Raw genomic sequence first — 17,275 nt, forward strand, 5'->3', positions numbered from 1 at the left:
GAGGTGTTGTTTGGTTAGGAGTATGTCGACACAAACGGTAATGGAATAGATGCCGCCGCAAGTTGAAAAAACGTAACCAAAACCTGTGATTGTTTGGTTCATATCGATAATGGAAAAGTCCGAAGAAACCTAAAGCGTCAGTGATGGGATCTATTTTATCTCACGATACGGTATTATCGCGTTATAACAAGCGGGGATCTCATTCCACGGTATCCATTTAGGGTGCGTTTGGTTGCAATGACAGGACGGGATGGGATGGAACGATCCCTCAAATTAGATTGTTTGGTTCTGGGTCAAGGATTGGGACAGGACTATCCAGTGTTGTCCCCCTGTTGTCCCTCAAAATTGGAGGGACGAGAGAGGACGCCAGGGGACGATCCTGTCCTAGCTGTCCCGCAACCAAACACACCTTACAACATGCCAAACCAAACACGAAGTAACGTAATCGCCGTGCCCTGTAATCGAGTCCCAGAGCAAAACAGACAAACCAAACAGCACCTGAAGTACAAACCACTAAAATCTAACAGATAAATTGTAGTCTCGAATGTAAACCTGCCATAGCTATGAGCCATGCTAGGGACCCTCTTATGAACCAGGGCCAGGGGTTGTTGTATAAGAAGAAAAAGATTAATTAGAACCATGCCATTAAGATTGTGATAGTTTAGAGACATGCCACTAAAACCCCATGTATTTCAAAATAAAACTGAAATTGCAATGGCATCGCGTTTAGTATTAACGTACAGTTACACCTCCAAATTGACACCTTTAGTCAAAAATCTTTCTACTCGCACAGATTAATACATTACAACACATTCCTAATGTACAAAATTAACTCGACGATCTGCTAGCACTGATCTTCAGGCAACACGAGCACAGATAGGATAATAATCCATCAAGAGATAGTAACAGCCCTCCATCGATCGCGAAGAACCGAAGTCCAAATCAGAAAAGAAGTGACCACAAAGTTCCTCAACAGGGTACTATTGTGTGAACCAGGATCCAGGAATATAGCAACGGGGCATGAGTTCTGGTTACATCTCACGTGATACACGTTCAGCGCTTCTTCTGATCCTTCCCTGTCTTCATATCATGGGTAAGCATTCTGGGAGCAATGGCCATTGCCATAAGCTCCTGAAACAGAAGCTTACAAGCATAGGGTATGTGTACCTGCGGACACGATAACATTTTATCACAGCAGTTACAGAGTAAATGCCACAAATGGCAAACCAGCTGTTTCAAAACACAAACAATTCTACTTACTTGGACAATGTCAGTCTTGTTCTTGCAGCCCCTGCATTCGAACGAGTTTTTCTTTAGGTTAGCAATTGCGATGAGACCACATTTCTCGCATACATGGACTCTGTATGCGTCACTCTGGTCAAACAGCCTTTCCTTCAGGAAGAAAGCTGCTCCATGTGCGATCATACAATCCCTTTCCATTTCTCCAAAGCGGAGACCTCCATCACGAGACCGCCCCTCTGCTGGTTGCCGGGTGAGTATCTGCACAGGACCACGTCCTCTCGAATGTATCTTGTCATCCACCATGTGCTTGAGTCTTTGGTAATATGTGGGGCCCAGGAAAATCATCGCAGTCAGTTTTCTTCCAGTGTGACCATTGTACATTGTCTCAAATCCACGCATTTGATAATTACATTTATGAAGAGCTTTGCTGATGTTATCCACCTGGTATCAAGGCAACATAAACAAGACCACAGAATTAACATAGCGAATCCAGTTTGTTCACAACATGTTTTGCACAGCACAGGCCCTTGAATTCAGTCTTCTATTAACAATGACCAAGAGTAAGGAAAGAGTCAAGAATAACAAGTCTCTAAAAAGAACACTTACAGTCACATCCGTGAATGGAGTGGCATCGCCTTCCTTCCCCATCTGAGCAGCAACTTTACCCATAATACACTCAATCAGCTGCCCAATAGTCATACGGGATGGAATAGCATGTGGATTCACAATAATATCAGGTGTAATGCCTTCGATTGTCCATGGCATATCCTCTTGAGTGTAAGTCATCCCAACAGTTCCTTTTTGTCCATGCCTGCTGCTAAACTTGTCGCCAATTTGTGGTATGCGAACAGATCGCATCCTAACCTTGACAAATCTTAGACCATCCGCATTTGTTGTTAACAGAACCTGTAAGGAATACAGCAGCCTTAGTAGCTTGTTGGTGAAGTTCCAAGCTCATCACAAACCACCTATTGATATAGGAAGGTGAGAAACTACTGACCTGATCTACCATGCCACTTTCACTGTGACGCAGAGCAGTACTATGGTCACGCTTTGAGTATCTAGAAGCTTGCCCTTGAGCGTCATCTTGTGGAATAGGAGATGTCTTCCCAATAATGACATCTTCCCCTGAGACCCTTGTTCCCTGATACATGAATTGAACATATGATCAGCATTACCCCTAATAAAGATAAACTTGCAGCGATGAAGTTCTCTACTCACAGGTGGTGCAAGGCCATCATCATCTAGTTTATCATATGACCCATGGCGCATTCCCTACAAGTAAAAGTTATTAGAATATATCCACCGGGAGAAGAAAAGAGAAAACTGTAATACAATTTCAAAAACACACCATAGTATTTTCCCTATTTGGACGACCAAATTCCTCTTTGATAAGTGTGCCCATCTTCTTTTCCTCGTCTCTGCATATATGAAGTTTAAATCCTCAGACTGAAAGCAGTTTAAGCACTACTCTACTTCATGGAAGCCCAGCTTACAATTTGCACTATACCTGTAAGAGCGGAAAAATAGTGACCGAAAGAACCCACGATCTATGGAAGATTGATTCATAATAACTGAATCTTCTTGATTATATCCAGAATAACAAGCAATAGCAACAATTGCATTCTGCACCAAATCACCAAAATAATGTTGATAATCAATGCACAGAACAGAAAGAGAACATGACATGTCCCTCTGTTACAAATTATGACGTTTTGGCTTTTCTAGATACATTGTTTTTACTATGTATCTAGACGTAGTGCGTATCTAAATGCATAGTAAAAGCTACATATCTAGAAAAGCCAAAACATCTTAGAATTTAGAACGAATGGAGTAGAAAGCACCCTGAAGTTAAGGGCAAAATGCTCACTCACAATGCCAGCTGGTAACTGTCTGAAGTGCAAATGTTCCATAGCACGAGTAGTAACTAGAGGCTTTTGTGGGTAGTATAGAACGTAGGCCAACGTGTCCTGGATCATAAGGACAAATAGATAAGGTTTAGACCTATATCAACATGTGAAGAAAATCAACAAATAGTGTACTCACCATCCTTAATTGGTAGTTGGTGACATAAATTCCCATGGCTTGCTTTCCCATAGCAGACTGATATGTATTACGAGGTGACTGCATTATCAATGGGAAGAATTATACCTTGTCAGAGGGGGGAAAGGATTATACAACTGAACCCCCGCAGAAGTGAATGGTTCACCTGGTTGTGATCAGGAAAAGGTATAATCGACGCACAAACACCAAGTATCAATGAAGGATGAATCTCACAATGCGTGTAAGTTTCAGAGTAAGCCTCCTCTGGGTTGTGCCTTGCATTTTGAAGGTCCTGAAATTGTTTCATTGGTGTCAGTAGGTGAAGGTACATATAGAAGGAAAAAGGTGAAGTTATATGCAATGCTGCTCCACATAGAAGAATCTCTAGAATGGTATATAGATAAAATCTCTTTCATACACAAGGGTCTCAGAATATGTTCAATCAGGTACACCGTACACATGCTTATCTCACTTACATTTATGGTCATGGAGATCATGGTAGTCTCCTCTTCTTCAGTGTCTATGTATTCTATATATCCTTTTGAGACCAATTCATGCCAGCCTTCATCAGGAGTCTCCTGGATAAGTGGACAAAAAAAATAGAAGCTTATGAGAAATTATGCACATGTAAAGTTAAGTGAGAGCCAGAAGATGTTAATCAATGTCAGACCCTTTGTTGCAAGGCTCGGATATGCGCCTTCTTGATGAGCAGCCTCTGGCCCTCAACAATAAACAATGGACGACTGCAGCGTCCATAATCCGTGTAGAGTCGAAGTTCTTTAAGACGGATATCACGCACCACACCAACTTCAGTGTTGACATCAATCTGGAAATGAAAACCAAGAAAATTTGAGATCTTAGGTGCTGTTTGGTTCAAGGGTGGTTAATGCAAATGTAAAGGGAATCAATCACAGCTGTAAAGGGAATGGAATGGTTGTTTCTTCAAATTGTTTGGTTCATTAAACGACCTCACAAAGATGAGTCACATGGCAACGGGAATCAAATAACCCTCTGGTGGGCAGGATCAACTTAAAAAAAACCTCGACCTGCGGGGGGTAAGACAGCCCTCGCCCATTTTATTAAGAGGAAGACCTTCTCACGCAGGTCGAGAAAAACCCCTGAACCCCTGCCCAACCCATACACAGCGGCACCGTAGCCCATGTGAGAAACGACTGTGACCAAGACCTTAGACTAGCGCTTGGCGTGGAACAAACAAGGGGATTTTTTTAACCACAGCCTGAAATTCGCTCCCACGGGGAGTCGAACCTAGGACCTGAGGAATTGTCAAGGGCTTGGAACCCTCGAATAGCAGGGCCTCGACTACGCAGTTCGTAGTCGCGACCTATCTTCTCCGGCACGGTTATGCTCCTCAGCCGCAGGCTTTGTTGGTGAGTGGAGAGGAGAGATTAGAGAGAATAAACTTTGCTTAATCCTCAAATCGGCTGGTTACAACAGCATATATGGCCGGCGGCCCTAACCGACTGGAGATAAATACTCCTCAATTAGGAATAGCTAACTTATCTTCCCTAACAACCTCCGCCCAAATATTCTCCTTAATTATAGGGATTTGAAACAGAAAGTGATCTTTATCTAACTAACCAGCTGGCGCGCCTAACCACCAGCGGCAGTCGCGCGCTCTTCCGCCCGGCGGACATCGCGTGCGCGCCTGCGCCTGGGGTAGGTGCGGCCGCACATGACATCTCCCCCCCCCTCGAGGCCAGCTCGTCCTCGAGCTGAAAGTCTGGAAACCGGGACCGGAAGTCGTCGAGATCCTCCCACATAGCTAATGAGGCCTGTTCGTCGCGCCAGTGCACGAGCACTTAGCGAACTCCTCATGTCAGGCGAGCTTGCTCGACCCAGAGGGGTTCTGGGACCACCGCGCCATGGTGATTAGGGGCAGGCCAGGAGGTGCGGCCGGCGGGGTCGCGACGAATTTCTTGAGGACTCCCACATGGAACACATCATGGAGACATGCGCCTGGCGGCAGTTCTAGGCGGACAGCGACGTCGTTGATCAATTCAGCGACGCGGTAGGGCCCAACGAAGAGGGGCTTGAGCTTCCCCATGGCTGAGCGTGGAAGGGAGGTGGCCACGCGCTGACGGAGGCGCAGGAACGCCCAATCGCCGACCTGGTACGACACCGGCTGATAGTGCCGATCATGGTGGCGCTTTTGCACTGCCTGTGCCTGTTCCAGGCGGTAGCAGACGTCGGTGAGGAAGGCCTCGCGATTTGCCATTTCCCGGGCTACCGCTGCCACGCGAGTCTCCCCGGGCTCGTAGAAACGGATGGAGGGCGGGTTGCGCCCTTCAACCACTTGGAACGGTGTCTCGTGTAGTGACGATTGGTAGGCCGTATTGTAGACATACTCGGCCCATGGCAGCCATCGAAGCCACTGTCGGGGAACATCGCCCGTGAAGCAGCACAGGTACATGACGATGATGTGGTTAGCAGTTTCCGTCTGGCCATCCGTCTGTGGGTGGAAGGCGGAGGACATGTACACCTTCGTGCCCATGAGGCGCATGAGCTCGCACCAGAATGCTGACGTGAACATCGGGTCGCGATCGGACACGATGGACTGCGGAATGTCGTGGAGACGAATGATGTTGGTGAAGAAGGCTTGCGCCACGGACTCAACAGTGTACGGGTGTGCCAACGGGATGAAGTGGCAGTACTTGCTGAAGCGGTCAACGACGGAGAGGATGACCGTCTTCCCGTGTACCCGGGGCAGCACCTCCACGAAGTCCATGCCGATGTCTGCCCAGACGATGGCGGGCACCGGCAACGGTTGCAGCAAGCCGGCCGGGTGCAGGTGTTCCGACTTGTACCTCTGACAAGTCGTGCACGCGCGCACGAAGTCCTGCACCAGACGACACATGTTGGGAAAATGGAAGTCGCGACGGAGGCGGTGTAGCGTGCGGTGGACGCCCTCGTGTCCATCGTTGTGGACGACCGCCAGGATCTCCTACATGAGTGGTGTTGCGGGCGATATGTACAAGCGTCTGTCGTAGGTGACCATGTCGTCTACCACTGCCCACGGCGTCGTGCGTGTGCCAGCGTGGACCTCGTCATAGATGGCGACTAGGGCCAGATCAGTGGCATGGGCGTGTCGTAGGCGCACGATGAAGTCGAAGCGGGCGTCGAGATTGCCAGCAACTCGCCATCGACGGTGTCGCGGCAGGAGAGGGAGTCGACGATGATGTTCGTTGCGCCTGACCTGTACTCCACAGAAACATCAAACCCCAAGATGTTGTCGGCCCAGTGGTGTTGGGGTATTGTGGCCAGGGCTGGTCGAGGAGGTATTTGAGGTTGTAGTGGTCGGTCTTGACAACGAAGCGCCGCCCCCATAAATACGGCCTCCAATGCCGAACCGTCTGGACGAGGCCGATGAGTTCCCGCTCGTAAGCGTCGAGGAGTGGTGTCGTAGGGCGATGGGGCGGCTGAAGAAGGCGACCAGGTGGTCGTCCTGGACGAGCACGGCACCGAAACCGTGCGACGACGCATCGCATTCGACGACGAAGAGCTTGGAGAAGTCTGGCATGGCGAGGGCGGGGGCCGTGGTGACTGCGGCCTTGAGTGCTGTGAACGCGGCGGCCGCTGCGTCGTCCCAGGTGAAGCCGTCCTTCTTGAGGGCGGTCAGCGGCGCGGCGACCGTCCCGTAGTTGTGGACGAACTTGAGGTAGTAGCCCGCTAGGCTCAGGAAGCCCCGCACCGCTCGAGCCGAACGAGGTGCCGGCCAGTCGAGGATGGCCTGCACCTTGGCGGGACCCATGGCGACCCCTGCCTCAGATATGTCGTGGCCGAGGTAGGCGACGGAGGGGGCGCCAAAGACGCACTTGGCGCGCTTGACGAAGAGCTACTGCCGCCGAAGCTCAGAGAGGACGGCGCGGAGATGTTGAAGGTGATTCGCCCTCGTCTTGCTATATATCAAGATGTTGTCAAACAATACAGGATGAAGCGACGAAGGAAAGGCCGAAGTACATCGTTCATAAGGGCCTGAAATGTCGCTGGCACGTTGCAGAGCCTAAACGCCATCACCAGGAACTCATAGAGGCCGTCGTGGGTGCGGAACGCCGTCTTGTGTACATCTTCCAGCCGCATCCGCACCTGGTGGTACCCGGACCGGAGGTCCAGCTTGGAGTAGAACCGTGCGCCGTGGAGTTCGTCGTGAAGCTCATCGACCAACAGTATGGGGAACGCGCCATTGACAGTGAGCATGTTCAGGGCCCGGTAGTCGATGCAGAAGCGTCATGGCCCGTCGGGCTTCTTGAAGAGGAGGACCGGCGATGAAAACGGAGAGTCGCTGCGGTGGACAATGCCCTGCTCGATAATGCGGCGCACTGTCGCTCCAGTTCATCCTTGTGGGCCGCCGAATATCGGTACGGGCGGATGGCCACCAGCTGCGCACCCGCCTTGAGGGTGATGCGGTGGTCGTGCGCACGCTTGGGGGGCATCCGGTGGGTGCGGTGAAGATGTCCCCGAAGGAGTCCAGGAGCTCGTCGAGGAGGGGCTCTCCTGTTGTCATGGCGTCGAGGGTTGGTGCGATGGAGGACGCCATGCTCGTCCCGGAGAGGGCGCGCCCCTGGTGCTGGAATGTCATCCGGCGCCGGCCGAGGTCCCAGACAATGGGGCCCAAGGCGCCGAGACACCTGGTGCCCAGGACCATGACATAGCTCGCCAACAGCATGACAAAGAGGTCAGCGGGGACGGCGGCGCCGTCGATAGTCAGTGGTGCGACGCAGATGACACTGTCAAGGGCTTGGAACCCTCGAACAGCAGGGCCTCGACTACGCAGTTCGTAGTCGTAGCCCGTCTTCTCCGGCGAGGTTATGCCCCTCAACCGCAAGCTTTGTTGTTGAGTGGAGAGGAGAGATTAGAGAGAATAAACTTTGCTTAATCCTCAAACCGGCTGGTTACAAGAGCATATATGGCTGGCGGCCCTAACCGAATGGAGATAAATACTCCTCAATCCTAGGAATAGCTAACTTATCTTCCCTAACAACCTCTGCCCAAATCTTCTCCTTAATTGTAGGGATTTGAAACAGAAAATAATCTTTATCTAACTAACCAACTGGCGCGCCTAACAGCCCGCGTGTGCGCCTAACCACAAGCGTCATCGCGCGCTCTTCCGCCCGGCGGACATCGCGTGTGCGCCTACGCCTGGCGTAGGTGCAGCCGCACATGACAGGAGTGCTACTCAGACCACCTAACCAACTCGACTTCAACATAACGCCGTATCAGATCACGATGTGACCTGATTACAACCAACACCAACCAAACTCCATTTTACGGAATCAGGTGGCAGTGTCAACTATTTATGGGGCAAAATGACCCAACCAGACAGCATCTTAAGGCCCACTGAACTGCACCCTTAATAATATGCAATGTTATGTGTCTATGTATAACCTACCAAAGGAAATGAAAATTCCCGTAGATACTTGTGTCAAGAAAAGAAGTTTAACACCATTGTTAAAAACAATTACCTCAATCAGTCATATATATTATTCAATCTTGTACACGTGAGTGGGTGACAAATAGTGGTAGGTTTTTTTTAAAATAGCTTTTGTACAAAATATTTTTTTTGTGATTCATCCTAATTTGTCTTTCTGTCTGCGATTAGAAAGTATAGCATGGAACAAACCTGTCTTCTTAAACGTCTAAGAGTCTTAACCAACAGGTCAGGGTTCCTATGAATTCCAACCCAACAACCATTGACAAAAATTTTAGCAGCTTGTGGAATGACGGCTGGTGATATCTCCTGCATAAAATGAGTACCAAGTAAATCAAAATACTGTAACAACTCATACAAAAAAACATAAGGTTTGCGAGAGTATAATAACCAAATAAAAATGCATGTACACACTGACAAGAAAATTCAAACAAACCTCAAAATTTTCTGTGCCCCACTCCTCCAAAAATTCCAAAATTGGATTTGCGGCAGAACCAACAGTGATATATACCATCAAGGCAAGATTTTTCACCAAGCCACAAGCCTGAGCATAAGGCAGGTAGAATTATAGGGAACTGAATTACCAATGTTCTATGGCTTGGAAAAATGAGTTAGGACACCAAAATCGCTTACTTGTCCTTCTGGTGTTTCAGCAGGACACATCATTCCCCAATGCGAATTATGCAACTGGCGGGGTTTTGCCAATTTTCCTATTGGTTAGATTAGAAAAAAAAATTAAAATCAAGTATTCATGGATAAGTATTAGATGAGAGAAAAACTAGGATATCCACCTTCACGCCCAATGGGAGAGTTAAGCCTCCGGAGATGTGAAAGTGTAGAAGCATAGGTCAGGCGATTGAGCACCTTTGTAAGAAAGATAATGGAACATAGATCAGCAAAAAAAATCATTGAATGAAGTCGGATGTAGTGCCCTAAAGATGAGGATAAAACCAAAAAAAAATAGGCACCTGAGAAACCCCTGCTCTGGTTCCAGCTTGGTTAGCCTGTCCCCAGTTTCCAGTAGCAAGGGAGTACTTCAAACCACTGGTAATAGTTTTTGCTTTTATAGCAAATTGCAAATTAACTTCCTTTCCATTATCTACACACTAGGATCAAGGAAAAGGAAGAGTTAATAACCACAAGGATCGAATGGGTGGGGAAAATAGAAAATTTCACAGTTTAGACAGCAGAAAACCTTTTGCACATAAGATCTCACGTCCCTTGTTAACTTCCTGAAAAGCTATAGTTGCAGAAGAAGAAAAATCAGGCAATTAATCCAGTAAAAAAAGGGTTGACAACATTTAATATTCTTGTATATTTAGGCAAACCATTCTAAACAGCCCTCCAAGCAGTGGACCAGCAAGATCTAGTCGTTTGTTTCCATAATGATCTCGGTCATCCTCAGCTCTTCGACTAAGAGCGCACATCAGTAGGCGGTGAATAATATACCTGCAAAATAAAGGGTAGATCAACCTTGCTACTTTCAACAGAACTTTAATTTTTGCAGATGCCAGCTACAAGTCCACAAGGCTTGACAAGGAGAACATACCCAAAATAGTATGCCTTCTTAGTTTCACAGAATTCCCCAACACCAACATGAGGCAACATTTCCTTCTGAAGTATTTCCTTTGCGTATCTGAAATACAGAAAGATGTAAGCATGAGTGGAACAACTCAAACCTAAATACCTAATATGTAATATCAACTATTTGCTTGACATACTTAATTCTCTTTTCTCGAGTGACACCAACTGTTGCGCCACGCTTTCCAATGTAGTCCAGAGCAACCTATGAGCAGTCAAACTAGAGCTTTTAAAAGAAGAAACATAAGCCAGAGCACATCTCAAAATGTGCCACAAGTAACAACTGAATAGAACAGCATGCTCAAAGCAAGCAATGGTTGAAATAAAAAACAAGTTCCACCAAACAAGCAGGTGAACAAGTACCTGTTGATTTTGAATGACAAAAGCTTCCTCCAGGGATGGACGTAGCAATTCCATCATTTGTGTATCAGAAAAGTCATAACATATATGCTCCAGTATATCCTTGTCGGCAACAAATCCTAATGCTCGAAATACAATAATAATGGGAATGTCCGCTCGAATATAAGGCAGAGTAGCACGGATATATTGACCAGATGATCCCTGCAGTATAATGAACATATCACAGATGTAACATTTTATAAGGCCAGCTTGCCTCACTGCAGTATTACACCCTCTGACTTGTACAAGATGTCAGCAGGCAGTCATTGAGAAACTATTTTTGAAAACTTATGTCACTAACCCCTTTTGCTCCTGCTCGTGAAAGCATCCGTACAAACATGCTGCTGGCTGGTCTGTTCTGGTTCTCAGCCATGGAGCGGACTTCAGCCACATATGCGAATTTGTTAGGCTGCCTCTTCTTAAAAACATAGACATGGTTGGTGCTCATCTTCTCCTGGGCAATAAGGACCTTTTCGCTTCCATTGATAATGAAATAACCACCTTGATCATAAGGACACTCCCCAAGTTCAGTGAGATCCTTCTCAGACTGTTGATACAGTGTGCAGTAACTAGAACGCAACATGATTGGAACCTGCAGAATATTAGAGGGTTGAGGAGAGAACAGCGGAATTGAGAAAAGTTTCTTTATATGTTAAGTACAGTACCTTCCCAATAAACACTTTTGGATACTCAGCAGTCTCTGTAACTTCCTCACAGTCATGTCCTTTCTTCATTACTCTGTATGACACATCAACATACAGTGGAGCAGAGTATGTCAGGTTCCTGAGCCTTGCTGATTTTGGAAATAAAGTAGCTGTCTCTCCATCGGCTTCAGTCATCATTGGCTTGCTGAGATAGATTTGACCAAAGCTGATCTTGTGCAGAGTCTAATGAAGAATATAACAGAAACTATATGTCACAAGACCATTAGCAAAATGATGAATAATAAGATAATTCGAGTTCCACTGAAACACACACCACCAAAGAAAAAAGCTATTGATAAATTTGTGTTGGTTATGCTTCAGGCTTTGGTTGCTATTTTCTTCTTCATGGATATTTTTCACATATTGACTATGATGGCATGATATATTGCTAAAAACTGTAAATTGCAAAGGATTAAAATGACCAAAACATCAGATTGCTATGATCAGAAGACCCTTTTTTTATTTACTATGCAATCTCGGATCTGCATTGCAGCCCCACAAATATAGTGAAGGCAACTACTGAATTCAGACACTATCAAAAGATATCTGTATAGAGCTTCAAGATTTTAATACAAGTTTCAATTTATAATCTTGCATACTTACTAAGGAAAGGGAAAATGTTTAGTTCTCTTCAGTGGCCAGACAAGCATAAATATGTTATGTATTTACTGATGATTACTTCTGTGGAATAACATCCATAAATCCAGTTCATGTTTTACAGACTTCTTGAAGGGAATTCAAAAAGGTCTTGAGACTTATTTGTTTATAATGAGTCCTTTGCTGTTGATGATTGATTTCACAGAAATTCTCAATGCTAATTTGTAAATTGTGTTTTCCTTTGCAAGCACTTCTACTGGTATTATGCATTAATTGCAAATCACACTAGTCAGCTCCTCAAGCAAATAAGGTCAACTCATGAAACATGAGACGTGCTATCTTCATCATAAGCCATAAGGTCAACTCAATATATGACTAGTACCAACTGAAATCACTAGTTCACTACAAATGTCCTCGTCAATGTACAAAACACACTCTAGAATCTCCTTGTGCTATCCTTGTGAAACTCAAGAATTCCCTACCATATATTACACTGGAGGAACTTCAGCAGAAGCTAATCTAGACACTGCAACTGAACAATTCCACAACCCTCTGACCACCAATGTCAGGGTGCAAAATTGACCCTCCAGCCATAAAATCGAACACCTGTTCGGACTAGTTCCAAAACCCTAAGGAGACATCTAATCAAGCAGGAGCCCAGAGAAAGGGTGGCAAAAGTGATGAGGGTGGCCTATGCTACCGAGACATCACGTCATACCAAGCTCCCCCAGCGCCCCAGCCTAATTGCTCAATCATTACCAGCAAATAGTGAACAATTCAGGCCACACTTGCAACGGTCAATAAGAGTGGGGCGACAACCTCGGCAAACTCGGCCTGACGGCCGGGGTTGTGCTGCGACTCGGGCCGGATCTCGATGTCGGCGGACTCATCGACAATCTCTTGCATGGTGTTCTGGATGAACTCATCGAAGGAGTCGAGCTGCTGGCGCACGAGGCCCTTCTCCTCGAAGTAGGCGGAGATGACGGCCCAGGCGTCGTCCTGCGTGATATCTTCCTGCTGCTCGGCGTCCCCATCCGCCTCCTCCTCCATCTCGTCCCCGTCCCCACCCCCCTCGCCATACCCCATCTCGTCGTCCTCCTCCGCGCCGTACCCCGCGTGGCCGCCGCCGCGCTGGTGATGCCCGCCGTAGCCCATGTCCATCCCATCCTCGTACTCGTCATCCTCCATGGACAGAGCGCTAGCCCTAGTGGCGAGCTGCTACGCTGGGGGCCGGGGTGAGCCGGTGCCCGGTCGGGATCGATGTCGCGGCGAGCCGCCTCTCCCGAGAGCTAGAGACGCAGAGATTGGGGGGCGGGGGCGAAATGGCGAGGGAAAGCGCAATGGGAACGTGCTCGAAGGAGTATGTATGGTTCACATTATTTTTGTGTTTGGTTTATAGGGACTAATGTTTAGTCCCATTATTTTATTCCATTTTAGAATATAAATTGCCAAATTTAGAAATTAGAATAGAGTTTTAGTTTCTATATTTAGCAATTTTGCAACTAAAATAAAATAAAATGTAGGGACTAAAAATTAGTCCTTATAAACCAAACACCCCCTTAATATTACATATATATATATATAATCTTACTTCAACAGACTATTTATCTAGCTAGTCAGAGTGGCTAGCTAATTTTAGCGAGCAAGAGAGCTATTTTGAAGAGTCAGATAGCTTGACGATTAGATAGCTAATCTATTGAAAAGTTATTTTGCTTTGATTAGCCAAAATTTGGCTCGACAAACCATTTATCTAATCTTTTGGAGATGCTCTCATTTCTCATTTAACAGCAACATCAATCTTTCAATTTATATCAAGTTCTTCAACAAGGACATGTTGTTCATTAACCTGGTCGTGGTTGACACCAACTGGACGCGTGGCGCCGAGTAAGGGTGAAAACAGTCGGTAATGGTCGGAAAAATGGGAAAGTCGTAAACGGATAACGGCCGGTAAATTCCGGTATATCGAAAACGGATAAATCCGAGCAAAATAACTCGAAATTGATCGGGAAACGGTAACTTAATCGGAAAAGCTCACAATAAACAAATCCTAACCACACAGTTGTTCATTCACATCCACATACAAGTCTCATTCACAAAAGTACACAAAACACAATCTTGTCCGCATATAATTGGTCATACACTCATACATGTCCACTCTTAAATTTTAACACACAACACATAGGCATGACCACACATAAATTATCATACATGTTCACTGAAGTTTTAACCACATATTCCCTCCTTCCCATGAAACAAGGCGTCTAAGATTCTCAATTTTTTCCCATGAAACAAGGCGTGCGGTGGTTTTCTAGCTAATGTGGACACATGTGCCCTTGCTCTGCATATGATTAGAGAGTAAATGACAGCGATGAAGTTTATGGCGGTTTATTCCATGTACGGTGGTTTTCTGGCTAATGTGGATCCACTACTGTTTATGCATACACACACAAGGCAAGGTAGAGATTCTAGGGATTTTTAATTCTATTCACATGCAGGATGTCTTCCTAGCCATACACTCCTAGTCTTGAAGCAGCAACCATACATCTACCACAAACATCGAAGCAGCCATACGTCTAGCTAGTCCAAATGGATCCTGCGTCGCCGCCGAGGGGTGAAAATACGACGCCAAAAGAACTTCCGATTGACGTGCTGCTGGCCGGTCTACACAAAGCGGTGGAGGGCCTCAACGAAGCAGCTGCGGATGGACTCCAAGCAGCAGTTGTCGATGGCTTGCTTGCGGCGGCGGATGCCCTATCCCAGACGCGGAATCGTCTGCATGGTGAAGTCGCGTCCGGGATAGGTGTCGCCGCTACAGGTCTTCGACATGCAGCTAAATTCCTACGCGCGGTGACCTGTTCTCGTTGCGGACTTGTCCACAAAGACTACGACTCCATTGCTTGGGATGAGGGTCACAATAAGTTTGATTGTCATGTCCTCTTCCATGACTCGTCATCTCGTCAGAAGTGGCTTCTGAAGAATGCTAGAGTGGATGGCTCCGATGGTAACGACGACGTCTCAAGCTTTGTGGCAGACTCCATCACCGAAGAGGCTGATTCCATCGCCAAGACGACAAAGTGATCTACCGGTGGCTAGTACTCCATTCTCATCTACTTTCATGGAACAAGAAAAACAAAACAATACTCCGTATTTGAGTCCATCGATGTTAATGTCCCTTATTTGAGTATTTTTTTCCTTTCACACACGTTTGTTTGGTTTATTTTCCCATTGCCTGCTGATGATCATCACGCTTGAAAGAAGGTGTTGTAAACCAACAATCTTGAGAAGTCCATCATTTAAATTACATGCATGAGAAGGTGAAAATAATCCTAGAGTAAACAAAATTTAATTACTCATTAGCGTACTGAACTGCCTGCTGCACAATCTCTGCATCACAAGTTAAGGAAATTGGCAGAATACCTTGCCTCTCTAGTGCAGCTTTCTTCAAATGTAGGATTGGATAATGTTGGCTACCATTCAACCGCATTATCTCACACATATAGGACTGGTGTGTGAGAAAAATCCGGTTGCTAACATTGGCCGAGTAGTCGTTGTAAGCTTTCTCTACCTTCTGCACAATATCAGCAATACCCTTTGGTGAAGTTTTTTGATATGCAGACTGAAGTGAAGAGAAGAAACCAAGGTCCAAAATATTTAGGTCAGGAGAGTTTGGTGGTTGACACATCAACCTTATGTCAAACCCATCTGCAGATGCTGCCTCACCAAAAAAAGGATCATCAGCAGCAACATGTGCCTTGGCATTGTCTTGTTGTATGAATACAGGGGTACCACGTTCCTCTGGTGGCCACTTCTCCTTTATTGCGGGCAATACCTTGTTCACAAGATAATCACGGCTAACATCTTTGGTTACTGATGGCAGCACCTTAGTAACCATTGTACCTGTCGGCCTATTGACACTACTCCTTTTAGCTGGCTCCACTGTAACGAATGCCCAAGTACCAATCTTTCCTGAAAATATACAGTTCCCATCACTATCAAACCTAGGCCTAGCGACTGCCGTCAAAAACATCACCTTCTCTATAAAGTTCTTGCTCTAGGTTGTTCTCTCGGGTACAGTCTCATCTACAGCCAAGTAGTACTTCTGAGTTTTCTTAGTGCGATAAAACCATTTCTCATCAATGTGCACAATGTTGTACATTCCATTAAAACTTGGTTCATGTGGCACACTAGATGGTTCGAGCATTGAGAGACAAAACCTTACTCTAGCCTTTTTGTTTTCTTCATTCAATGTTGGCTTGATTGCATTTGAGTGACAGTCTAAACTCCCCCTCTTTGAATCTCCTATGAAGTGTTGACAGTGACATACCGAGCGCATTGGATAAATCCTTGAAAGTTGTTATGTTTTCCAGTGCTATTGTTTTGATTATTTCTGGGTCAAATGGCTTTTTTTAGGACCACATTTTTTTGGTTTTTTGCTCATAACACTGTTAACCCCGCCGCCTTGTTTTGCATCGTACCATATGCGCTGGACTACTCTCAAAGGTACTCCAGTTTCACGCGAAACAACCTTAGTGACCCCTCTATCTAACTTACCGACACTAGTTCGCTCTAAAAGCATGCCATAGATAGATTGCTTCAATTCATTACTGTATGCGTTCCTCCTCCTAATATCTCCACCTTGATCAACATGGTGCACACGAGGTCCTTCTAGTTGTGCGTCACTTGAGCCCTCAGCATGGGGTTCATGCTGGACGTCCTCCTGCCTAGAAGTTGCATGAACACGCCTTGTGAGTTCTAGACTCGCCCAACTACGGTTGGTGTGAACAGGGTCATCGCGTTGCCCACGCCCAACAATGAAACCAACTCCACGCCCTCGACCAGCCAGACCAAGCCTAGCACGAACACGACCTGCTACTGCATCTGCCGATGGATCACTCATTTGTTTTCAACACAACAAGAATTCATATGGATTTCAGATTTTGGGAACGCCATGCTTACTTTGTGTGTGCGTATGGCCACCGACGTTATGTGTTGTGTTTGTGTGGCCGACGTCAACATTTTGACCTTCTCCATGTTCATCGTGGACTGCACGAGATTAAATGAATTGTTCATTTGAGTAGCAAAAGACAACTAGAGAACCATGAGGTAGTGACTAGTGAACGTAATTGGATTGGCCTACCTTCATCCACTACGACGTGAAGATCTTCACCTGGACCAAGAAGACACGCCAGGAGCAGCATGCATCGTGCAAAGAGGGCCATGAGGTAGTGACTAGTGAAACAGGAAGCGAATAGCGCATCGTTCT

General features: G+C 46.3%; 1 protein-coding gene across 1 annotated transcript; it reads right to left on the minus strand.

The window, feature by feature from the left end:
* Positions 1–627: 627 nt before the first annotated feature.
* On the minus strand, positions 628–13,361 carry LOC103626041 (DNA-directed RNA polymerase II subunit RPB2). The gene is made up of 25 exons (XM_008646421.2): positions 12,832–13,361; positions 11,377–11,598; positions 11,013–11,303; positions 10,676–10,873; positions 10,453–10,517; positions 10,281–10,367; positions 10,060–10,180; positions 9,927–9,971; positions 9,700–9,837; positions 9,523–9,595; positions 9,365–9,441; positions 9,168–9,275; positions 8,924–9,040; positions 3,956–4,111; positions 3,762–3,863; positions 3,452–3,577; positions 3,289–3,366; positions 3,117–3,212; positions 2,753–2,868; positions 2,594–2,663; positions 2,464–2,517; positions 2,243–2,386; positions 1,849–2,148; positions 1,261–1,683; positions 628–1,167 (listed from the first exon to the last, which is right to left on the minus strand). Exons 1-25 carry the CDS (start codon positions 13,198–13,200, stop codon positions 1,054–1,056), a joined length of 3,690 nt encoding a protein of 1,229 aa, XP_008644643.1. The 5' UTR covers positions 13,201–13,361; the 3' UTR covers positions 628–1,053.
* Between the last annotated feature and the right edge of the window lie 3,914 nt (positions 13,362–17,275).

Source organism: Zea mays, chromosome 5, assembly GCF_902167145.1.
Source record: "Zea mays cultivar B73 chromosome 5, Zm-B73-REFERENCE-NAM-5.0, whole genome shotgun sequence".
Classification (NCBI taxonomy): Eukaryota; Viridiplantae; Streptophyta; class Magnoliopsida; order Poales; family Poaceae; genus Zea; species Zea mays.